At 41.9% G+C, this 26,479-nt stretch overlaps 1 protein-coding gene across 1 annotated transcript in view; it reads right to left on the reverse strand.

Moving 5' to 3' along the window:
* pmfbp1 (polyamine modulated factor 1 binding protein 1) overlaps window positions 1-26,479 on the reverse strand; it is a 190,411-nt gene that overhangs the window by 120,682 nt on the left and 43,250 nt on the right. The window contains exon 3 of the mRNA XM_080432673.1: window positions 16,989-17,100. Within this exon, the coding sequence (XP_080288799.1) occupies window positions 16,989-17,100 (112 nt within the window). The remainder of the gene's footprint in view (window positions 1-16,988; window positions 17,101-26,479) is intronic.

The raw sequence follows: 26,479 nt of genomic DNA on the forward strand, positions 1-26,479 counted from the left end.
GCTCTTGTTGCAAGATCAGCTGGACTGAAGGAAAAGCAAGCCTTGGAACTGAGGGAAGCACAGTTACGCGCTGAAAAAGAGCGACTGGAGATGGAAACAGCGTTGGCTGTCTCTAACGCTAAAATCAAAGTGTTCAGAGAAAATGAAGCACCTGAAGGACTAGAAGGCATGAATGCACAAGCCATGTCAAGGACATTGAACACTGCAGGGGCACACCATCATGTTAAAAGTGAAGTTAACAGGTATGTTTCCTCAGCATCTAAGAGCAGGCTGGAGAGTACTCCATTCGTTATTGACACGCCTGTAGTAAAGCCTAAGATGCCTAATACACAACGACAGTTTAAATCATCACCTGCTGTGCAGCCTATTTCACAGCAGCCGATGCCACAGCAAAATGACACAGGTGATTTGTACAGAGTAATGCAACGACAGACTGATATCACAGAGCTCCTTGTGAAGAACCAACAGCTATCTCGCTTACCACAAAGAGACATTCCTTTGTTTCATGGAGATCCACTTGAGTTCATGACATTCATAAGAGCATTCGAACATGCTATTGACTCCAGAGCTGAGAGCAGTGAAGACAAATTGTACTTCCTGGAGCAATATACCAGAGGAGAACCCAGGGACCTGGTAAAGAGTTGCCAGCACATGACAGGGAGCCGTGGATACAGAGAGGCATTACAACTGCTTCATGATCGCTATGGAAATGAGCTTAAAATTGCCACAGCGCTGATGGAAAAGGCATTCAAGTGGCCTCAAGTCAGGTCAGAAGATGGAAAAGCGCTGAGCACCTTCTCACTATTTCTTCTGAGCTGCCGCAACACCATGGAGGACATCAAGTATATGGATGAGCTTGACAATCCCACAAACATGAGGATTATAATCTCAAAGTTGCCCTACAAAGTCAAAGAGAAGTGGAGGTCTGTTGCATTTGAAATACAAGAAAACAAATGTCGCAGAGCCAGGTTTGCTGACCTGGTCACATTCGTAGATCGGCAAGCTAAACTCATCATGGACCCACTTTTTGGAGATCTACTGGATGCTGCCACAAGTGAAAAGAAAGAAAAAGGAAAACAGGATTCAGGACGTGGAACAAAGAAAGAAGTAAAGAAGGGAAGTAGCTTTGCTACCAGCATTACTACAACTGAAAAAGAGCAAGGTAATGCACCAAAACCAAGGGCTGAAGGTACAGCACCTGTCAGTGCCTTCAGCAAACCATGTGTGTGTTGTGACAAGAACCACACTATGGAAGATTGTTATAAGATGAAAAACAAAACACACAAAGATAAAATAGAGATTCTCAAGAAAGCAGGACTATGTTTTGGTTGCCTTGTTAAAGGTCATGTCAGCAAGGACTGCAAAAAACGAATGACATGCCAAGTCTGTTCACTGAAACATCCTAGCATGCTACACTTTGCAAAACAAGAGAAGTCTGACAGGGAAAACATGGATGAAGAAAAAGTGGAAGATGGCTCCACAGAGAACACAACAGTAACCAGTGCGCTGGTGACAATTAACAGTGAAACTAGTACCTGCACTGGGGCCGGAGATGACTGCATCCTTGCCATTGTTCCAGTCCAGGTCAAGTTAAAGAAAGGCAGCAAGATAGTGGAGACCTATGCGTTTATGGACCCTGGCAGCTCTGCTACCTTTTGTACCAACACACTAGCAAGCCAGCTGAACCTACAGGGAAGACGCACAGAACTTGACCTGACCACCATGAGTACTAAAATACGTGTGGAAAGTTATATACTTACTGATTTGGAAGTTAGCGGGCTCCAGAGCAGCAACTTCATCGACTTACCTAAGGTCTTCACTCAAAAGAGCATTCCTGTCTCAAGGAAGAATATCCCATCACAGAAAGACATTGAGAAATGGCCATATCTGAGTGAAGTCACACTACCTACTATCAATGCCGACGTGGGACTTCTCATCGGAACGAATGTCCACAAAGCATTAGAACCATGGCAGGTAATCAACAGCAGAGACAATGGGCCATACGCTGTTAAAACAGCACTAGGATGGATAGTCAACGGACCACTAAAGGAGCATACAGACACTGACACAGAAAATGTGGCATGCACACAGGTTACAGTGAATCGTGTGTCCATTGAAGATGTGGAGCAGCTACTAGTGCAGCAGTTCAACCAGGATTTTCCTGAGCGTATGGGTGATGAGAAGCAGGAAATGTCACAAGAAGATAAACAGTTCATGGACTCTGTGACAACCTCTGCATACCACGCTCATGGTCATCACTACATTGGGCTTCCAAAGAAGAACTCAGCTGTTATTATGCCAAATAATCGGAGTGCTGCTGTGCAAAGAGCACTCACTCTCAAACGAAAACTCAGTAAAAATCCTGGGTACCATCAGGAGTACAATGCTTTCATGAACGACATGATGAGCAAAGGCTATGCAGTCAGAGTACCGGAGGACCAGATAAGCAAGCAGGACGGTAAAGTGTGGTACATCCCACATCACGGGGTTTACCACCCTCAAAAGAAGAAGCTGCGCGTGGTCTTTGACTGCGCTGCTCGTTTCCAAGGGACCTCATTGAATGACGAGCTTCTTCAGGGTCCAGACTTTGCAAATTCTCTCATAGGAGTTTTGTTGAGATTCAGACAAGAGAATGTTGCTGTTATGGCGGACATTGAAGGAATGTATCATCAGGTGAGAGTTCCTGACGATGATGCCAACCTGTTTCGCTTCCTCTGGTGGCCAGACGGGGACATTGGACAAGACATGGTTGAATACCAGATGACTGTACATGTATTTGGTGCAACGTCTTCTCCGAGCTGCGCTAACTTTGCACTAAGAAAGACTGCAGAGGAAAATAGAAGCAAGTCATCACAGGAGGCTGTGGATACAGTGCTCAATAATTTCTACATTGATGACTGTTTAACATCTGTCAGCAGTGAAAGTCAAGCCATTGCACTGTACAAGGACCTCGTAGCACTATGTGCCTCAGGAGGATTCAACTTGACTAAGTGGACAAGCAACAGCCGTGACTTTCTGGCAGCTATTCCAGAAAATGACAGGGCTAAAGATGTGAGAAACGTGGACTTGAGTCAAGATGTGCTGCCAATAGAAAGAGCACTAGGAGTGTTATGGTGCATAGAGTCAGACACGTTCATGTTCAGGATTAATGTACAAGACAAACCAGTCACCAGGAGAGGAATCCTATCAACTGTGAGTTCCATCTATGACCCATTAGGTTTCCTCTCTCCATTCATTCTTCCTGCAAAGTGTCTTATGCAGCAGTTAAGCAGAGAGAAGCTTGCGTGGGACGAGCCCATCCCAGAAAAGCTGTCCCAGAGGTGGTTTGAATGGCTGAAAGACCTACATCAACTGGCTACATTCTCTGTAAGCAGGTGCATTAAGCCTGTTGATTTTGGTGACATTAAGACAGCTCAAATCCATCACTTCTCAGATGCAAGCGAGAGTGGATACGGAGTAGGGTCATACCTCAGGTTGACAAATGATCAAGCTCGTGTTCACTGTGCATTCCTACTAGGGAAGTCGAGGGTAGCACCCTTGAAGCAAATGACAATCCCTCGGATGGAATTGACAGCAGCAGTTGTGGCTGTGAACATCGACAAGATGATAAGAAGGGAGCTGCAACTCAATCTGCTGGACTCAACATTCTGGACAGACAGCACAACTGTATTGAAATACATAGAAAATAACACGCTGAGATTCAAGACATTTGTTGCTAACCGGATTTCCACCATTCGAGACACAACCAAGCTGTCTCAGTGGAGGTATATCAACACTGTGGACAACCCAGCTGACTGCGCTTCTAGGGGTCTCACAGCGAAAAAGTTGATGAGTCACCAGAGCTGGGTTCAGGGACCATCATTCTTGCAAGAACCTGAAGATCAGTGGCCAGCCAGATTTCATAACTCTGGGGTTGAAGAGGATGATGTAGAGGTGAGGAGATCAGTCACTGTAAACCTCACACACATAGCTGAAAACACAAACACTGTGAATAAGCTGTTCAACTACTACTCCAAGTGGTACAAACTAAAAAAGGCAGTAGCATGGATGCTTAATCTCAAGGAGCTACTCCGAGAACTGAGTAAGAAAAGAAAAGAGCTACAAGCAACATACAAAGACTCCCAAACTGATCCAGACACACAGAAAGCTACTGTGGCACAACAAATGCAAGCCTACAGGACAAAAGTTGGCAGAGGAGATCTAACTGTTGAAGATCTACAAAAGGCAGAGACAGAAATCATTCGTTTCAGTCAAAATCAAAGATTCCAAGTCGAGATGTCAACATTGGAAAAGGGAACACACAACCTGAAGAGGAGTAGTCCTATATATAAGGTAGATCCAATGCTCCAGGACGGGATATTACGAGTTGGAGGCCGCCTCAGCAAGTCTGCTATGCCAGCAGAGTCCAAGCACCCAGCTATCATCCCAAAGGATCTGCACATCACCTCTCTGATATTGCAAGATATTCACATGAAAATAGGCCACTGTGGGAGGAACTACATGCTGTCACAGCTACGCCAGAAGTTCTGGATTCCTGCAGCAAATTCCGCAGTAAGGAAATTCCTGTCAAGCTGTGTCATCTGTAGGAAGGTCAACGCCAAGAGAGGAGAACAAAAGATGGCTGACTTGCCAAAAGATAGACTACAACCAGACAAACCACCATTTACAAATGTTGGTGTGGACTATTTTGGGCCTTTTATGGTCAAAAGAGGACGAGCCACTGTAAAAAGGTATGGTGTTTTGTTCACTTGCTTAACTACAAGAGCAGTGCACATAGAGGTGGCACACACACTGGACACTGACTCCTGCTTAAATGCAATCCGGCGGTTTGTGTGCAGGAGAGGCCACCCATCCATTATGCGATCAGATAACGGCACCAATCTGGTTGCTTCTGAAAGAGAGCTTCGTGAAGCAATAAAAGGCTGGAACCAGACAAAAATCCTAGATTCACTCTGTCAAAAGGGGATACAATGGATTTTCAACCCACCAGCGGGCTCACATTTCGGAGGGATCTGGGAAAGGCAGATCCGATCTGTGAGAAGGATACTGAAGTCTGTGCTAAAGGAGCAGGTTGTAGATGACGAAGCTCTCCAAACACTATTCTGTGAGGTAGAAGCCATAATTAATGACAGGCCAATCACAAAGTCATCCGACGACTCAAATGACCTTGAGGCCTTAACCCCTAATCACCTCTTGCTATTGAAGCGAGAACCATTGCTCCCACCAGGACTGTTTGAAAAAGATGACCTGTATTCTCGTCGCAGGTGGAAACAGGTGCAGTACTTAGCAGACCTGTTTTGGAAACGGTGGGTACGTGAGTATTTACCTCTTCAACAAGAGCGTCAAAAATGGACACAAGTCAGGCAAAATCTCAAACCTGGAGATGTTGTCATGATCGTTGATGACTCAGCCCCAAGAAACTCCTGGCTCTTAGGAAGAGTCACTCAGACCATCCCAGATTCAAAGGGACTTGTTCGTAGAGTGCTGGTCAAAACAAAGACAAACATTTTAGAAAGACCAGTTGACAAGCTATGTCTTGTGTGTGAAACGGACTCTTAAAAAGAGACATTGAAAAAACAGAGAAAGAGACTCTTTGCTATGTGACTTGGACACTCATTAGAAAATGTTTATTTTGTGTTTTTGAACAGTACAACTGTGTGTTTGGCACTTTTTTGTTATTGTTTGAGTAATTGTCAGCCTTATTGTCTTCCAATTAGGGGCCGGAAATGTAAGCGCCAAAACTGACCTAAAACTATTTTGAGTGATTTATACAATTATTGTATTTTTTGTCTATTATTATTGTGTTATTACCAAAGGGACACAGTATTATTATTAGTATTTGCATATTGTGATATTATTTGTTTACTAATATCAGGTATTGTTTGTTTGAATATATTGACACATTTCTGAAACATCTGTATTGTTCTGTGCTACTGCGCATGTGAAAGTTGACCAGTGACGTCATGATTACAGGGAAGTGAAAGTGAGAGTTTTAGTTTAGATGATGTAACTGCAGGAGCAGGAGGATACAAGTTTTTGACCGTAACCGTAACCGTAACTTCGTAACTTAGTAACCGTAACGTAACTAGTGGAATCGTATTTTATTATTTTTTGTTGCTGTTGGAAAGCCATTTTATTATTTTCAAGAGGATCCTATTTGAGAGAAGCTCAGGAGGAATATTCTGTTTGGATGGAAATAAAAGATTGGACTTTTCAATAAACCCCCTAAAATACACGACGATCTCCGCCATTCCTTGGATGTTGTAAGTTGTCAATATAACGTGGAGAATTCTTTAATGATACGAGTACGAGTCAATACTACAGTTCTGCATCAAGATCCTAAATTTGGCTATAATATTGGATAAGTAAAGTCGCCATTATACTGCCAATACTACTACAGTTTTGTATCAAACTCTCAGAAATCGGTACACATTATGTCTGGGGTCATGTGATCAAGATGTGAAAGTCAGATTTCTCGCACACGCGCAAGTAATCCATTTTCGGAACTTTCTAAGGAAATAATTCTGCTTGTGCTGGTTAATATTAACAGGTAAGATAATCTGTCTCTTTTTGCAAGAACTCATATTTTTGCTAATTCTGAGCCTGACTTTATGAGGACTTCAGGTTCAGACATGAATACAGAGAATATAGGGTCTGCTTTGTGTGTATTTATTTATTTTATATGCAATGTCTGTCATGAATATTGATTATGGCTCTCATTTTTTACCATTATCATTCATAACAGAAAGAATACTATTGAAACAGGCTAATGTTGTGGTACAACAATTATGTGATATGTTGAAATTATTGATCAAATAAAAAAGTAGTTCATGCGTATAACAGCTTCCTATACAATTACCAATAGACTAAAAGTAGCCATTGCAAACTTCAACACACAGATATTTTGCCCTACCCAATTCTACCCTACCCAAAACCACAAAGTAAGCATTTTACGCTTCATTACAATAAGCCTAAAATCTGTACACTGCAAGCTTCCACCAAGCATACATCATCGCCACCTCAATTACCCCATATTCCAGCCACATAGTCTACGCAAAATGTCAGAGGTCACTGTCCTCATTCAGCAAGAAATCAAAATGATAATGACCCCTTATTAGAAATTCTATTTGGAAGTGCACATATGAAACACCAAAAGGTGCTGACACCGAGGGGCTTGGTGGGTGACAAGGGGGTGGGGTGGGCAGTGTGATGAAGCCACAGTGATAATTCCCATCAAAGCAGAGTCCGACAGTAAGGGGGTCATCCATCAGATGGATAGGGGACTGTTACACCACAGAGCCGAGATAAACAGTAAACTCAAATTTGGAATTTTGTATAATTCACGGCTCTCAGTGTGAAATGCACTATTTGTAATAATCTGACACCATGGAAAATGCACTCTTTTTAGACATTGAGGCACAACCATATCAAGCCAGCAGAGAAGAGGTTTGGCAAATTATGAATGATAGCCCTGCGATAAAAAGCCATAAAGGAAATAATAAAATAAAACATCTAGTGGAGCCATGATGAACATACACTGAAAATGTGCACTTCAGCAAACAATCAGGTGACGTCAATTATCTGAAATTGGGCTGACTATGGAGCATTTCTATTCTGGCACTGGCACAGTCAACCTTTTAATGGCAGGCTTTTATGTGATAGCTATCTGTCTGTCTATTACCACATCTGGCCGTCCTGACAAAAAAACTATTTTAAGGAGAGGTGGACAGAGCCATTGCTGCAGCATGCCCACACACTGATCGTGGGTTCTGTCCCGTTGGGGTAAAGGTCAGTGGCCAAGACTTGACCTCTTCTACCTCCCGAGGGCTTCCTTCTCTGTCCTGACCACCTTAGTAACAGGAGATTGCATGGCCCATCTACCACTCACACAGCTACTGAGTCAGAAAATAGCCATGACTGCCCTCATCGACCACCTCACCTGGTCAACACGATGGATTGTCACCATGCTGACAGTGTGGCTTAGTGAGAGTTTTTACTTTGGGCATATTGCAGCACACTGTCATCAACAGATGGTCGGAGGCTGGAGAAATCCCATATTTACACTACAGAGTCACTATCTATTCAGTCAGTCAGTCAGTCAGTCAGTCAGTCAGTCAGTCAATCAATCACTGAATCAGTCTGTGATATAGATAGGCAAGGAGAGCGATAGGCAGATAATCCCATGCAACCAACCAACCAACCAACCAAACAACTGTTAACAGTCATACTCAAATTCTACCTATATAAAAGTTCTGAACCTATTCATAGTGTTTATCATCTAGCTTTTGATATTTTTTTTAAAAGTATTAGGTTCAACAAAAATATTTAAATGTGTGCAGTGATTAGTAAAGGAACAATTGAACTTACTGAAATATAATACAATCAGTAGAATTACATTTAAGATAATGAAAGATGAGCTACTGCCACGAATGAAACGTTATTATTCTAGATGATACCAAGGCCAGTACATTATTTCCCATGAGTCATTATTAGCCAAATCTTCACTATGGACTCACAGGTACTGACTATACAATACACTATGTACACAGAGAAATCAGGCAATAGGACTGCTGACGTTAAATTTTCATACATCCACAGGGGCCGAAAATCTGCTTGAGACTGCACTTGACCACCACAACACCAGCCCTTATCCTTTCATTATACAACACCATGTATTTACCAATTATACAGCATTATATTACAATTTAATAACAGAGATTTCATCAGCGTTCAACAGCATTATGAACTCGGCACAACACCAAAACTGCCCTGATGAATAATAATAAAAAACGAAGCACACTGCATTCACCTTTCATTTCATTATTCAATGAATTTCCAATTAGTCTGGAAGAGGTGGAAAAAAATGCAAAAACATTAAAGTGTTTCATCCTTCTCAGAGATAGGCCGTGACTGTTGAAATATTTCACAGCCTCTACTGTTCCTGAGAGTTAGAGAGTCAGAGCAGCATCTTTGTTAAAGAAAGGGCATTGTCAGGCAGGGAGGTGCAAGGGAGACGTCAAGCCAGATTTATACTTCAGTTGCGCGCCGGTGTCAACGCGCTGAAAATAGGTGATCTACAAGCTCGCAACGTGTCAAAGCATGACATTTTGTGAGCTGGTAGATCTGCTATTTTGAAAAGTATATCAAGCCCTTCAGGGTTCAAACACTGCAACACCATCCATAGCGTAGTGTTGAGAGAAAGAAAGCGGAAGTGGGGAAATAATGAGAGCCTCTCGCTCCGTCTTCTGCCCTGTGTGCACCTGGACAGAAAAGCAGAAGAGAGCGAGAGCCCCCCCCCCCCCCCACACACACACACACCCCCACATACGCATCTTCCATTCTCACCTCTCGCCCTTTTCAACCTGAAAAGGGACCACGGCTCCCGACCCTTCAACTCAGACTTGGGAATTTCAATCCTGTTTCACATCCTAGAACAAAACAGCCTGCTCCTGATTACTGATGCATTTCAAAGCAGGCATCATTATATTTTCACACTGCTTTTCCTCTTAAAAAATGTACTGAAAAACCTTTCTGCCAGTTCCCAGGAGCCCGGCTTCTCTACTTCTGCTATGGTCTTATTAGTCTCCTATCTCGCACTGCCTGCTGGGGGGGAACACATTGCTATGCATTTTCTGTCTCTCTGACCTCTCAGTGGATGGAATTCATTGGCCTAGCCCTCATTTTTTTTTACCTTGCTTTGGAGAAAAGCAGCCGCTGTCTGATATAGCTATTAAAACATAAACACCATTAAATAAGGATGTGCAGCCAAAAGGGATACTGGAAGAGCCAGAGAAGCCTCTGCTTTCACAGTAGGTGAGGCCTAAAAGCTAAATACTCAGGCTTTTTTATCATGCTTATAATCCTATGTATCTAAATTTGGTCCAACTGGAACTGCATATTGTATATTATATTATATATAAGTAAAGAATACAACAATGTAAAAGCACTGGGCCCTAAGCTATATGCAATCAATAATGTCACAATTTCTTCCCTAACACTGAATTCAGATGTTAGAGTAGCAATATGGCTATACATTAAATGTATAGCCATATTGCTACTGTGGATTTTTATCTGGCTTATTCCAAACTTCAACAGTTCACAAACATGTACCGTAACTACAATGAGGCTGAGGAATTGTGGAAGGAAGATTGTGCTTTTGTTGACATTTTAAATATTGTATTAGGGGTCCAAGGTGCAAAGCTGCTGAAACCCTATTGTATGTAAGGATTATTATTTTCTTTGTTTCTTTCACTTTTCTTCCGTTCTTCCTTCCTCCGGCCTAAAAACATCTGTTTCTCAGAAACCATAACTGCTACAGTTAGCTTGGCAATCTAACACACTACACTATAAAATTATACTGATTGGCCAGATGGTGTGTCTCAAAAACAGAAGTAATAATTTGCAGCTATATTTAATATCATGTTTTTGTTTGTACTTGAGGTCGAAATGTCAAAATCTAGTTCTAGGTTAGGAAGGATAAGGGAGAGAGAGAGAGATAAGGGAGAGAGAGAGAGAGAGAGAGAGAGAGAGAGAGAGAGAGAGAGAGAGAGAGAGAGAGAGAGAGAGAGAGAGAGAGAGAGAGAGATGATTAGAGTGGAAAGGGAGGGGCTTTTATTGCAGGGTTCTTTACTGCAGTCACTGAGTGGCTCGACTGACCGGAGAGGCCTGCAAAGAACTGTGGGAGTTGATGAGGTAGTCCAGCTGAATGATATACATCGGCAGCCACGGGCGAGAGCTGTCCATTAGTTACGGGGTCCCTGTAATGCTCAGCTCCAGTACATTATTTTCAAATGCATCAGTCAGCGTCGTGCAGCACAGATAAATTCTAATGCCTCAGATCTGTAATGCATACTCTCACCGCTGCTATATTACGCTGCAGGTTAGGAGGGCAGGGAGAGAGAGGGGGGAAAAATGTAATTTATTTTTCACTGCGGCCAGTATTCCTCCCATTAGCTTCAAACGTGATATAAGTTATGGCCTTTAACGAGTGCCTTTAGCCACCAGAGCACGCAGCACACAAGACTGCAGGCAAAGGGGTGGGCTGAGGGCCGAGGGACTGGCAGCCTATGGCATGGATAAGCTATCAGAGAGCCCTAGTGGGAATAGAACACAACTTTCTGTCACAGCTGTCTGACGCACTAGCTAATTCATGTTTATCTAACTCTAACCAGCACTCATTATCATAAACACACCAGTTCCGACTAGCCACATCTACAGGCAGTTCGGAACGGCAGCGGTCCAAGACAATCAATGTAAAACTACAGGATATTCCTTGAGAGTATACCGTATGTATATGATATGTATATCCTACACTACAATACGAGGAGGATGAGTAAGTGAAATGTGTGAATGCCAGGATACCCTTTGCCTCCCGCATTCAGAATGCTCTTTGAAGCATGTGAAGGGAGCTTGGCCCATCTCTACCACTCAAAGATTCTTACCTTTACCAATCAAATGTCACGTCTGGAAAAAAGGGAGCCATGCTGACATTTTAAACAGCTCTGGGATCACTTCCTGTATATTAGAGAGCAGATGTTTGTGCAGGACATGAAAATGGGTTGTACTAGAGTCACACACATGCATAACTTTAGTTCTGTTCTGTTCTATAGTCAGTTGTGCGCATGGGGATTCATACTTCATGCTTAACTTTACATTCCTTCCAGACTTAATACAGAACGCTAAATCAACTATATCTAAATAAAGATCCCCCACTGATCTGTCTCCATTAATGTTCACTATCTCTTCTCTTTCCTCAAGCTTTTTAACAGAGTATCACTGAGTTACAGCCAATCTATCCTGCTGGCATAGCTCTTATTTTCAACTATTGACAAGTGCCTAATTAGCTGTGCACTTTTAGGCATTCCTTTAGTTGCGGGGGAGAGGCATTGTGTATGCATAATCAATACCCCCTGTAATGCTCAGCTATCATCTGTTGCTGTCTGTCAGAGCTCTGAGATCAGCCAATCTATCACACACTGATTAAGACTTTTTTCCCCTCCAATTATGATTAGCCCTTTAAACATTTAATGGCAAAAACCATTACAAAGTAATCATGGGAATGGAGATAAAGAAATAAAGCTATCAAAGTATGTACTAAGTGTGTATTTGCTCTTTCCCATGCATTCAAAGGGGCATTAAAAGACAACAATACAAGGCTTTTCAAAAAGGGTCTTTTTAAAAAGGTACTTCTTCATGATTATCTGACCACAGTACCATAGCAAATATACTATATATAGTTAAGCCGAACTGATGGCTATCATCAGCAATTAGACCACAGCCACATATAAACTAGACACATTGCACTATCTCTGCCAAGCTGCAGGCCAAGGGTAGAGATTATTGTTTTGTTTTGTGTGTGTGTGTGTGTGTGTGTGTGTGTGTGTGTGTGTGTGTGGGGGGGGGGGTCTGTAGTTTGTCCACAGCTAATCTCCCAAACTACTAAACCGATCAGTGTCATATTCCGCTTGCACGCTGCCAGATCATAACCTCAGATCCACCGTCTCTCCAGGCTATGGGATACGTGTCTGCAGCGCTATGGAGTGGGGCCAGCCAATCGGCACAAGCTGTCCATTCGGTGTATGGGATCTACACTATGCTAATTTGCACCTCCTTTCGGCTGCAGCTGTGCAACTATTGCCTCGTGGTTGAGCCATGCATGTAAAAATTTGGGCTTTCACGCATTATTAATGCATTAAAGCATTGCCTTATTAATGGCACTAATTATTTTATCGCTATTAGTGCAATTTTGCCTTTTTTGAAATATTGAAACATCCGCAGCATCCAAGACACAAAACGAGTGCGCCCTTCCATAGCCTCTCTCTGTGTGTCTCAACCAATCACAGTGATTGATTGTACGGTTGGGTGCCAAGGACAGCTAGTGTGGGATTGGCTTACATGTGCGTCTCAACCAATAATAGCTTTTGAGGGCGGGTTTCCAATGTAAAAACACGTAAGTGTGCTCTTCAGCACCGTTCGGCACAGGCTGTTGAAATACCCAATTTAAACAGTTGTTTCACAGCCAGGGGTGCACTGGTCACTTCACACTACACCACGGCGTGGTGTCGTTATTTCTTTCACACGCACGCACAGGTACGGTACGGCACGGATGTGCATGCGCCTGCACGCTAGAGCGCGTCCCATAGAGTTATATTGATGCGTCATTGCGTCCCCCTCGATTCATGAGCCTGTACCCAAATGGCTACTTTGCATAACAGGTTTACAAGTGAGTGTCCAAATGCATCCTCACTCCTCACATCACATTTTGGCTTCAGTAGCCGCTGCCAGTATCCTATCTGCACGCAACAATACCTCAGCCACCGTCGAAGAAGAGAAAGATAGGTACTCGCGTTCAATGCAAACTTTTAGTTTCAGCTCCTATAATTCAGGGTACTCCTTGAGAAGATTTACAAAGACTAAAACTAAGCTAAAAACTAGTAATTTCCTATACAAACATGTTTCCTACTGTGTATACAAGTAAAATAAAATGCGCACAATGTGATGCGCACGTGCGCATGACGTCATTAAAATAGTGTTCCGCCGATAAAAAAAAAATCACCATTACACCATTGTTCACAGCGGAGTATCATTTTACCACCATTTTACTACAGAAATCCATAAGACCATGTCAACACCTTCACATTTTCACGGAGGTGTTAGAATATTCTTTTACTTGCTACGATGCTCATGGCAAAAAAAAGTCCAAAGTGCACAGTATCACATGTGAAAGGAAAATATTGAAACTATTTATTTGGCATTTAGTAAAATAGCAAAAAAAAAAAATACTGTTGTGAAGCAGCATGCAGAAACGAGTTTATGCACCTGTAGTCATGATTATCGAATCAGCCTCCTCTGTGTCTAGTGTGCATGACAACACCCCCTCTGTCGGCTTGCTTTGCCTTCCTTTGTGTTTGTTTTTTCCTTATTCTGTGGTTTTACATAGACTAAATAGACATCATAATGTCTTGCGGCTCTCCATTGTAATGCTTGTCCGTAGTTGAATCCAGTTTGAGCGCTAACCCGTTTAATGTTAACCACTTAAGCCCAATATACTTCGCCAAACAACGAATCACAAAAATAGCCAATCTACAAGCTCACAAATGTGACACGTTGTGAGCTTGTTGTTCTACTATCTTTCTTTTTTTTGTGCCTATGACATGCCCAATATAGGGATGGACACCAGGTTGAAAGTGGTTACACAAGAAATGAGACGCAGTCATATCAATACCAGGTTGCTCTCTCCAGCGTCCCCACACGGAACCAAATGGACCCGTGGTCCTGTACCCTTTCGCTCGTGGCTCGTGGAGTAGCAAATCGCTGTTGGAGGCGGCCTGTGTGTGTGTGTGTATGAGGAGACAAGTCAATAGTTTGTTTGATGGAGAAAACGACCATACAGTTTTTTGTTTATAGTTTGTTTGGTGGCGACGACCACATTTTTTTCCCCAGTAGTTTGTTTGGTGGCGACAACCACACTTTTTTTTTTTTTGGTTCTGGGCTATGATCCCATAGCATGGGAGGACGCCCGTCGTTCAGAGTATGGAGAAGTCTCGGGGAAGTCTCCCCATTGGCTTACAGGATTGAAGGACAGCCAATGATGAAAAGGTCGCTAGAAAGTGTTTAGCAAGTGTTTAGTAGTTGATCAGTCTCTTCCTAGACCAGGCTGCAAGCAACCTGGTAAAAAGTGCCCATACAAATTCACATTTATTAATTTTTGGGCGGTGAAACCGCCCCTATAAGTGAGATTTGGAAAAATGTACATTTTCCTGCGCTGTGATCCGGGCCCAGGAAATTTGTAGAATTATCCTGCGCTGTGATTGGCCAATCACAATCTATTCAGGACTGTGATTGGCCAGTGTTACATGACACATGTGCATAGTCCTATATAAGCAACCATAACTTGAAAAAAACCATAAATTTGTTTTTTTCAAGTTATGGGTTTGTCCATCATAAAGAGTGTTTCCAAAAAAAAAAAAAAGAGTGTTAACCAAAATTTGGTTTTTTTCAAGTTATGGTTTCGTCCATCATAAAGAGTGTTTCAATAAATGTATTTATCTTTTGTACATGATTGGTTGACTCCATTCAGTATTGTGATTAGCTAGCAAGACACCGCCCACTTCACACAGGGTGTGATTTTTTCTACAGTTGTCACATTTTTGCAGATAAACAGTAAACACACCTTCTTCCATTCTTAAAGTGGTGGTTAGCTGGATTCAGCTAGGGAGACTACTCTTGCAAGGAACTATGGAAAGATGTAAAGTCAAATCACCAAACACAGGAAGGAGATTGGACAGAAACATAATAGACTCCGCATTGGCCACTGGATCGTATGTCAACGTTGCCACCATATTGGTAGGGGCAACTTCCCATAATTCCACTGCAAGAAATATGCCTGAGTCATATATGAGTAAATAAAACCTATTGTTTCATACCCATTACTGTTACTATCTAAGTAATATAAGGTATTTTGGTATGAAAGCCCACATCTTTAATTTAACAAAGTAGCTTGTATCATAACATAACTACATGTCGAGCATTTGTAAAAGACTATTTTTATTGTGGAGAGACCTCCTCCGTCTATATTTACGGTTAGATAAGGCCGACAGCGGTGACAGCGGTGTGCTGATCAAGATTTCATTCAAATGTCACCGTAATCCACACAAGTATGTTTATAAATACCATGTGTCACTTAAGTTATATCACCAGCCAGTCAAATGATACGATTTGAAACGCATGAAAAGTGACTGATTTTGGCTGAACGAACGGAACCACACTCGCTATGCGAGTCCCCCCCCCCCCCTCTCTCTCGAATCTGGAGATTAATCATTAACCCTCAGGATTGAATATTGTCTGTCTTCTTAAAAAAGACAATGCCTGCATAAAAAGGAAACTTAGATGGCGTCTTTTGCCTAAACTCTTTAGGCATTTTTTACTATTTTGAAAAACGTTTTAAAATAGTGAAAGTAGCCGATCTACATCGACATGTTGTGAGCCTGTAGATCAGCTATATATTTTATTTTAAAATGTTTTTCAAAATAGTAAAAAACACCTGAAAAGTTTAGGCATTAGGGGTAAGGCGAGATAGGGTCCTAAGTTACCAGAGCAACTTAAGCCTTATCGCTCTGATCAACCACTCATCCTGACACTCTACCTCACCCTAACTGGCCACAGGTTACTTGAGAGAATGCAGCAAGGCCCAAGTGTCATGTTGTCTCATCTAGTGCCTTATCATGTGCCAGCTCTGTTTACCCCAGCAAAACAGCAAGGCCTTTAATGCAGATGAATTATGAAGAGGCTACAAGACTCTCTTTAATTACTCTACTCGCCCAGTCTGAATAATGCAGGATTCAGCTTACGACCATGTTAGTGGGGATTGCATACAATAGTTAACATAACTGCTTAACACAGAGCTGGGCTCCCTCGGGCTGGTGTATCTTTGGGACCTACTCATTAAAGGTGTGTGTTTGTGTGTGTGTGTGTGTGTGTGTGTGTGTGTGTGTGTGTGTGTGTGTGTGTGTGTGTGTGTGTGTGTGTGTGTGTGTAAGTGTGCGATTCCACCCACTTTGGCAGGTGGTGCATGCTAAATACAGCCAGTCAGGGACAGAGACACGCAGCAGTGGACGTGTCAGCCTTTGGCACTTGTCTGGGGTTCATCAGGCGTTAAGCGTGGGGTGTCTGAGATGCATATGGTAGTGAGACTGAAGCCCAGCGCAGTGAAGCAGAAGACACACACAAACACGTACACACGGCAGATGCAGATAGACGTGCACATACACAGTAAAATCCTCAATGTTAATTTGACTCTGAGAGTACACAAATGTAACCAAATAGACCCCATTTGGTTACATTTGTGTACTCTCAGAGTTACAAATGGATGATCTAACATTGAGGATTTTACCATGTGCAGTTCCAAAATAAATACTATTATATAAAAAAGAAAACCAACCAACATTAGAGGAATACAGAATAATACCCTGAGAATGATGGATACTTACTTTAGCTTGAGCATCTTGTTCAGAAAGCAATGCCTTTTTGAGTTGTTGGAGACAGGTTTCGGGCGTAGATAGGTGAATCTTAAGGTCCCCATGTTGCATGACTTGCTCATCACTAAACAAAAACAGAAAGAAAACAATACAATGACGAACTTTTTTAACCGCTTTAAATCTCAGAGTTATAATTTTGGGATTTGTTCACGTTGTGGGCTTGTAGATTGGTTATTTACGCTACAAATAGGGCTCACGTGCAGGCGCGTACGGTGGGTTCTAACGTGGACCGGGCCAGATTCTTAACGGGCGGGGGGGGGGGGGGGGGGCTCGCGCAACGATGGCTGATAAGTGACAGTCTATTGAGAATTACCATCAGCGTTAATGCAAGAGAGAGAAACGTGAATAAAACACAATATGCAAGTATAATCAATGTATGTTTTTTTATTCTCAAAAGTGTATTTACAACAGCAAAGTTAACAAATCAAATACAGTGCACTGCAGTGCAAACATATAGCAGCCTAGTCTGTTACAGCTTAATACGACGGGGCTTGCACAGACAAGGATGACGTCCAAAACAGCTGTGAGATGATCGCGGTTCTTCTCGAGTTTCTCAGCATAAATCCCATCAGTGTTTGTCAACTGATTTAGGACTGTGCCACGGCCACTTGCGGTTACTTCTTTGTATCCCAGGTATCTTTGTAGTCCTTCTTTATGTCCGTCGCTCTTCTCATGCGTCGTAAAAGCAACGCCTGTGCGTTTCCAGGCTGAAAAGCCACCATGCGTAAATGCGTTCTCTGAATGCTCAGGCTCAAAATGCCGACAGGTCTTGCAAAACACAGCATCTCGACTAATGCTGTACTCGATGAATGAATATTTCTCATACCTGTTTTTTGAAAAGCACCTGGAGCGTCCGTTGATCGTTGTAGTTGGGAAGCGGCTTAGTTTGGGTTGAGTTGCTGGCTCGTCGATAGCAGAGAGGTCTGTAGGCGCAACTGCGCCGCTGGAATCCGGGGAGCAGGGGCGCACTGGTATGGTGCTGTTGGCCGCGGCGATGGTTGCTGGTGGTGGCGGGTCTGGCGTTGTGGTGGGCGCTGCTGGTTGTGGCCCCACTGGCCCCCCACCAGCAGCCGCTGGTGGGGCAGTCGTCACCGCTGGCACGGTGATGAGCGCTGGTGTCCTGGCACTGCTGCTGTCCTCCTTTGCTGGCGTCTTGCTGGAGCTGGCGGCGAAGTGTAGTAGCATGCTGCTCTGGACGAATCGTTTTTTGGTTGGTGGCTTGAGCTTCTTCATGTTGTAGAGTAGTAGACTAGTCACAAGTCACAACAATAATGAAATGTAGAGCTATCTCTGGACCCGCTTTATACTGTTTACCTGGCAAGAGAACCGGTTTGACGGGGAAACCGGTTTTTAATGGCCCCCCCATTAACAATTCGGCCGAATGCAAATAAGCCCGACTTGAAAACAAAGGCGAATTCCTGTGGTTGGCTACAAGAGAATAGGGTGAGGGGCCAATGTTGGGGCTAATGTTGTTATGTTGATTTTTTTCCCCTGGGGGAGCAGAATTTTCCAGACCGGGCCATGGCCCCATTGGCCTCTATGACGGTACGCCCTTGCTCACGTGTTTAAAGCTGAATTTAGAATACTAGAGGTTCGGGCCGCCACACGGCCCTCTCACACCTACGTCGTGCTGCCACTCCAACAAATATGTCTGAGTCATAGTGTTGGGGGCTTTGTCAGAGTACCCATTGTACCCGTCTGTCTGTGTCCCTATTGTGTCCCTATTATGCCCATATATGGAGATCCATGATGTCATCAGTATATACCCATATTTTGGAATGCCCATACTGTATATGGGCATATTTCTTGGATGAGCGGTTCTGGACAACTGGATATCCGAAGTACTGATATGGTGGGTCCGCAGCCCAATACATATCAATTTGGGGGTCCTCGACATGAAAACGTTTGAGAACGACTGCTGTAGATAGACCCTTATTAGTCCCGTGGGGGAAATTCAGTCGCCAAAGGAAGAGTAAGACAAAGACTCTAACATACAGCAAGGGTAGCAAAACCAGAACTAGAAGTCAAGAGATGCTACGAAGAGAGGCGTAAACAGTAATTGTAGGATAGTTCAAACTATATAAATGCAGTCCTTTTACCATTTATTCTTATTTTATTGTTATACATAGGTTGAGAAGTTTTAAGTAGAATAATTTCACAACCTATAATGCTGACAATTGTATTCATAGATCGCTCTAACCGCCGCGTCGTGAGCAGCACAATCTACGCGGCGTAAAACTGCTCTAAACTCCGTCTGTACTCACCCAATAATTAATTCCTAAGAGTCAGATATTGTCCTCTAGTTTCATATCCATTTGAAAGTTCTGCCAGAAAACGTGTGTTTAGTCAAATTTCTCCACTTTTCCACGAGCTGCACACGGACGACTTTCTGTCCGGGCGAGGAGCCTGGAATGAGTGCAGGACTGAATATATCTAAACTTCCTTTGGTAAGCACAAATGTTTGGGGCACACAATTGGCAGGTGGTGTGATTCATTACCCCGCACCAATCACAACGTACCTGTCAATTGTGTGCCCCATTTGTTTGTGCTTCCCTGTGTCAAATTGTGATATGGAAAGATGTTTGTGGTGATCAGAGGAAGTTTTGATAAAGTAGATTAGATATTATTTAGTAGATTAGACTAGACATTAGTAGATTAGATATTATTTCGTTAACTATAATAACTTGAACAGATCGCATCTGTGACAAAGTCGAAAGAAGCGCAGCGCTAACGTAACGAGGTGTAATGATCAGTTGGGTGCATGTATCTGCAAGCATGCATGTGACGTCCGACACATTTATTCTTTGGCCGGTAAAATATAATCCTGTCGGTCAAGTTGGCCGGCCCACAAATTGTCTAGCGGAAACCCTGGTGTCTGTGCGTCTGTAGCTATCTCAAGAACCGCCAGACCACAGTGCCCAGCATGAAGTCGGTTGGATAGGCAGTTGTCCAGAACCACTGATCCGACCGATATGCCCAATTGCCCATAAATATAGGCATATATGGACATTCGGTTGTCCAAAATTTCCAATCCATATGGCTATAAAAGTATAAGTGGTTGGCATTAACATATAGTGCTATAGTTCACATTATGGGTATACAATACATGAAATCTCTCATTTCTAAAATGGGCCGCTCCTGCAACGTCCACAGTATAATGCCAGAAAAAAACAAAAAACGAAACAAAACATTGGATAGAGCTCACTCTAAAACTACAATAAACATAGGAGCAGAAAACAGTGGGTGGTGACAGCTTCAGCGTGTGGAGTTTAAGCTGTTTACTGAGATACTATGATCTGGTTTCTATGGCAAAATAGCTCCTACGCAGATTTTGAGCTTCAACACTAGTGCCATGCATGCAAGAATGAGAAAATACTATCAGTAATAAAAGGCTGCAGCTTTTTTGCATATCTCCACATCAAACAGTTCAGGATACAACTAGTTTATATTTGTTTGGGCATATAATTTAGATCACCATCCATGTCACTAACCAACTGTTGATCTCTTTATTTAACATTTAATATAACAGCGAATAAATGACAAATCTACATACGAACACAGAAAAGTCTACACAAATGTCCTGTGTTTTTAGCATTAGCCAAGAGTCTGTGTCGTACAATCTTGAGGGTACAAGCAGAGCTGTGCTAGTTGACCGCAACAATTAGACAAAGAGAACCGTATTCCTCTCTCACCGACTTCCTACACTTTCTCAAGCACCATCGATAGCAAGCTGATGTGGCAGATGCAGTCAGCGCTTTTATTTTTCATTTTAAGTGAAGGCTCGCATGGGCCAGTAGTGCCCTTATCAACTACAATGACTGAGAATGAACTGCAGCTTCAAATGAGAAATGGGAGTTCCCCAAGGACTGGAATCTTATCAGCATATCAATCCCAGCATCAGCCATCCAGGTGGCAGGGAGAGTGATGGCCCTCCGTTGTGATTTTACACCATGAGCATATCCAAAATAGTGAAAGTTTGGCTGCTATTATAATGTAGATGAGTAAGACAGAAATGGGGGGAGAGCGTATGAGAACACTAAGTCAAGGATAAAACACATGATGAGTGGCCCATCCACGAAGAGGTAAACAAATCAATCATGTGTGATAAGTGCAGACTTTATCAGAGATGGCCAAGGCCAGAGTCAAACAACCCGCGGCATAAGACAAACACATGGCTACACTACCTTATAACTTAACACCAAGCTGTAGCCTATAGGCCAAGGTCAGTCCATGGTACTGCACACACAGAGCTACCTTTTCATTTCCCATCAGAGAATTGTTAGCACCAGTCTGTTAACTAGGAATGGAAGAAATGCAATTATATCATTAGAGAGAGCGTGTTGACTGTGCTTTTACATGGACCGGCTCTATTATTCATGGTCCATATTTAAGGATGAGCCTATTTGTGTCTGTGTGATTTCAGGTGCTGTTACTCAGCAGCACTCTAAAACCTTCATGTTGCTGGAACAAGATTGCCACTTTTATGGGACCACCGTGTTGAAATAGATGCTCAACAACTGATATGTGCTGAGGGGGTCAAAGGGTGCAATGAACGTGAAGGGAGCTTTCATCGGGGCACCAATCTTGTCTCATTTCCAATTCATACCACACCATTAACATACATTCACTGTGGACCACATTGTAGCCTAATACCTCTATTGTCCTACAACTGCAAATTGATTCTAGTCAGGTTTATTCTAGCAGCACTAAAAAAGATACACATGCTTGTACATAGACATTATACATTGTGACAGTGGTGTTTGTTGACATTAGTAGATATGTACAATTGGTTGATAATTATTTTTTACATCGGTAAAAAAAATTGCTATGAAAAGCAATGTTAATACAATATACAGTACTGTGCAACAATGAATGACTGCTATGCAACACTCAAACTTGGCATGAATTTTTATTTGACAGTAGTAGCCTTTTAAACGTACAATCATTTTAATCCTCTTAACCCTGATGAAGGCAGCATGGACTGATGAAATATTGGAATTGTTGGATCTAAATAATGTGTAGTGCATGTCTGTGCAAGGTTTCCCCTTTATTATCTCCTCCAGGCCGATAGACCTCCTACAGATTACAGAAAAAGTGCCAAAAATCACCTTAATTTTATCTAAACCTTAATTTTAATCACACATTAACTCTTTGCCTGCCATGGACACGTTTCCTCGCGAAATTCTGCCAAGGCGCAGCCTGCCAACGACAAGTTTGGACGAGCTTTTGTTTTCAGTGGTTTTCCACTAGATGGCACTGTTATCTATCCTACGAATGACACTTTCACTGCCAGATGACGACAGACCCGGAATTGACGTCATTAAAAATAAATAAAAGCTTGTTTACTTCCTGTTTATTTCCTATGGGGAAATAGCTATATCTCTGCTAGATGTCCGTTTCTCTTGCTTTACGGCAATAACAAGCCTCATTCAAATGGCCACAGCTGTGCAATGGATTACCCCAAGCGGATAATTCTTTTCCCCTATATTACCGGACCCCCGTGCGTGTAATAAGCCAATCTCTGTGAGGACGGAGGTCACAGAGAATATTCCATGATTTTTCAAAGGTACAGTAAAATCGCTTACAAAATCGGTACAGTGAATCACTTGCATGCACCAACCTGTAACAGGGTAATTCATATTGCTGCAACTTTTCTCAAACATCGCAAATCATTGTTGTGGACTGGCTTTTAGTCTTCCAAGAACTGGTAAGACTTAAGGTCATTACACACCGGCGATTATGCGAATATACGCAAAATTCGGACTCGTTCCGAATAATTAAAAGACGCTTTTTCGCTCCATGGAAGCTTGCATTGACTTTATAAGGTTTAAAAAAAACGTATTATTCGCCCCCGGTGTGTAAGGAGCTTTAGTGGACATTGCAGAGTTTCATAACAGTCTCCTGCTTTTGTTTCTCAAAACCAGCAAATGTCCCCAAGACAAGTGTTTTGGGGATTTTTTGCCTATTTCTACACATGTATGCCTGTTGCTATGTAATCATACTGTAGCTTGTGGTGCACAACACATGTAATTCAATCATAGCACATAGGCACAGAGAAGCACTTATAGATGGCAACACAGAACGCACAATCAGCCTCACATCATTATTTAAAATGATGATCTATATCTAGTATTATTCTTTACAAATCACAGCTCAAATAAAACACCTCAAAAGCAGGTTCAAAATAATGGTGTCTCTGGGGCCATAATGTAGAGATGTATAGTGGAGATGTTCAGAAAAATAAATGAATACAAAATGTGAGAACAATGGGTAGAGCATAGATACGTGCTACTTCAGCCCACTTATTGTCATGTATGACTTGAAAGGCCTTTATATTGAAAGACCATTTGGTCTTTTAACTCGTTATCTATAAAATGACCTCTAGAAACCGGACCACTGATAAAACCCAGTTTGACAAGAATGCCTACAGACAGTAATGTGTTTAGGATGACTGTGTAACAATACGTGTTTTTACTGTAAGTCTTCATGGTTTTAAGACAATCAATACAGCCAATGATTAGACATACTGCAAGGTAGTGGCAATCTGGAATACATACATGTTGATAGTTCTCTTACAGAGGAATTCCTATTAACTTCTAAGAGTAGAACTCAAAATATTCTCTCTAAAAATAAGCCTATTGCATGTTTTGCAAAAAACAGCCTCCTGGTGGCGCTATAACAGGCCCATGTAAAAAGCAGAGGTTCTGCTCTGGCATCCAGTGAGTGTGTGTGCACAGTTTCGCTTCGATCAAGCCAACGGTGCCGGAGATTAGCTGTTCACAGACGGACACACGGATGGACGGGCGTACGGACAGACAGGGTGCAAAACAAAGTCTCCCCATGCCTTCGGCCTGGCGGAGACACATATAATTGACCTCTACCATCTTTGACTTGTATATGTACTGTATATCTTTAAAGTCATCATGTAAAATTAAAAGTCTATCACGTCAGTTTACATACCTCAACCACTCTTTCACATTGACACATAGACAGTAAAAGTTAAATGTTACCGTAATTTAACTCTGATAGTATATAATTTAACTATTAGAGTTAAATTAAGACTTTATTAAGATTTTACAGTGTAATAACAAAAACAGTCATACTAAATTTAACAAACTATGCTGAATGGTATACTGAAATATTCCTCTTCATTGCATTCAAGTGCTTTCACATACGAGCATCAACGCATCATCAAAGGCATGTGAAATGAAGGCTTTAATTGTTGTTCCAACCACATAGCCTAATGAAGGCTCTAATTGTCTTTCCACCAAGATAGCCTAAGGTGTTTGTGTAAAAGGGGGAAAAAAACAAAGGCTTTTAGATAATAATATTATTGAGTCTGACAACAGAGTGGCGTACAATCTCTGTTAAATATAAATCTAATTAAGAGAACAAATGAAGTGTTGTAATACTATGCACTACAAGGCAATATCAATGGTTCCACTCATCTTCAGAGGAGCTGTGTACAGCACTATCGTTAGGCATCTCATGGGCTCAACCCAACACATAGATGAGGTTTTTATTTTTGTGTTTTGTGTTTGTTTCTACCTTGAGAAATACTCTTCTTTATTTCTCAAAGATCTCTCAAGAAAAATGTTATTGTATCATAGTAATGTAAACCCAAAATGGCCATTAGAATCCATATGTTCCATTGGCTTTGCAATAGTTCCAATACCTGTAAAGTCATACTTACAGTAGTTGTGAGCAGATATCACACAACTAATGATAAATTAGGCTTGACTATAGCATCATGACTACCACAATTGTTTTGGCACACAGCATAGTTTATTGTAATTCGATTGCAATAAAGTAAATGTCACAAGAGTATAATACCATTAGAGGCTGTTTCTTTGGTTACGTTGACTTGTATTTTCAGATATTAAAGCAAAACGTATATGGTATTATACATGGAAAAGTGCAAGTCCTAACATCAAAAGTATACATTACCACAATCATTACCCATCATAGAAAAGCAGTCAAATTCATTACAAATGTACAGCAGGCCTAATTGTTCTTTGTAGAGATTTTCAACATAGAACATGAATCTCATAAAACAGACCCAATGTACGGAACAACTTTTTCTTTGGGAAGTTGCTGTTGGAGGCAACATGTATTACTAAATCTTGCTATCCTGTGGCTTCATTTATAAAATGGTCTTAAGATCAAACAAATGCTTTGGTAACTGCTTTTCACACAAACCCACAATCATGTATTGATTCATAAAACCTTAATTAGACGTGGAAATGATCGGGGAGAAAGATGGTCACTGCAGTCAAGACCACAACAAATACTGACTTATGCCCCCACTGCAATAGACGATGTGGCTCTCGCATTGGACTTCACAGTCACCTCAAAACGAAGTAGAAAAAAAGAAGTAGAAGTCATCATCGGATACGATGGACTACCATAAGTAAGTAAGTCAGACTAGATCCAAGTTAATTTCCTGCTGGTTATGTTTGGTACTATATGCACAGCATCGCACATCCTCTGAACCACAGAGAGCCGTTTGCTCCCTTTATAAGCACATTCACTGGCATTTCATCCCTTACAGGGGTCAGGAATTAAGCCAAAATCCAAACTCAATGCGCTTTCAGTTAAAGACATGATGAGAGATGCCATAAACTGTGTGGCAAGCAAATATGCAAACATTAACTAAGCCATGGATTTTTTTTTTGTGGAATTACTTTTTTGCCCATGATGAATTTGTGGTTTAGAAGTCGCTTTCGTTTCTCAAGCATTTTGTTAGATTTGTGTGCTGCTTTGCAGAAGAGGAGACACTGTATGCCATACCTGTACCTGTCCAAGTATGGATGTTTTCCATTTACAGCCGATGAAAAGGCACACATACTGTAAAAGAAAACTTTGCGTGCACATTTAGTTTCTCTAGGGCTATAGCTGCAGTTGACTTTCTTTTGTTTTTCATGGTTCAATCAAAATTACAGGTGTTAGATAATGCTTCTTAAAGTGACAGTACGCAATTTGTTTTGGCTTAAGTATTTTCTATGAAGTTGCCTATGCCGTGGGAAATTATTTTAAGATCAAATTTAAGCATACATTCAAGAATATTTTCATGAATAAGCCCCCAGGTATGCATGTTGCATGATATAACCATATTGACAAAACAGCCCTCAGGTATGCATGTTGCATGATATAACCATATTGACAAAACACACACACACACACACACACACACACACACACACACACACACACACACACACACACACACACACACACACACACACACACACACACACACACACACACACACACACACACACACACACACACACACACACACACACACACACACACACACACACAGTATTTAATGTCATAACTATGTTTCTTTGAAATTATATTTTTTTCTGTTTACTGAGGTTTAAGTTTCAGTCTGGACACAGTGGTGTCAATAGGAAGCTACCCAACAGTTCACAGGGTTT

This window comes from Gymnoscopelus braueri, assembly GCF_963280865.1.
Source record: "Gymnoscopelus braueri genome assembly, chromosome: 1".
Classification (NCBI taxonomy): Eukaryota; Metazoa; Chordata; class Actinopteri; order Myctophiformes; family Myctophidae; genus Gymnoscopelus; species Gymnoscopelus braueri.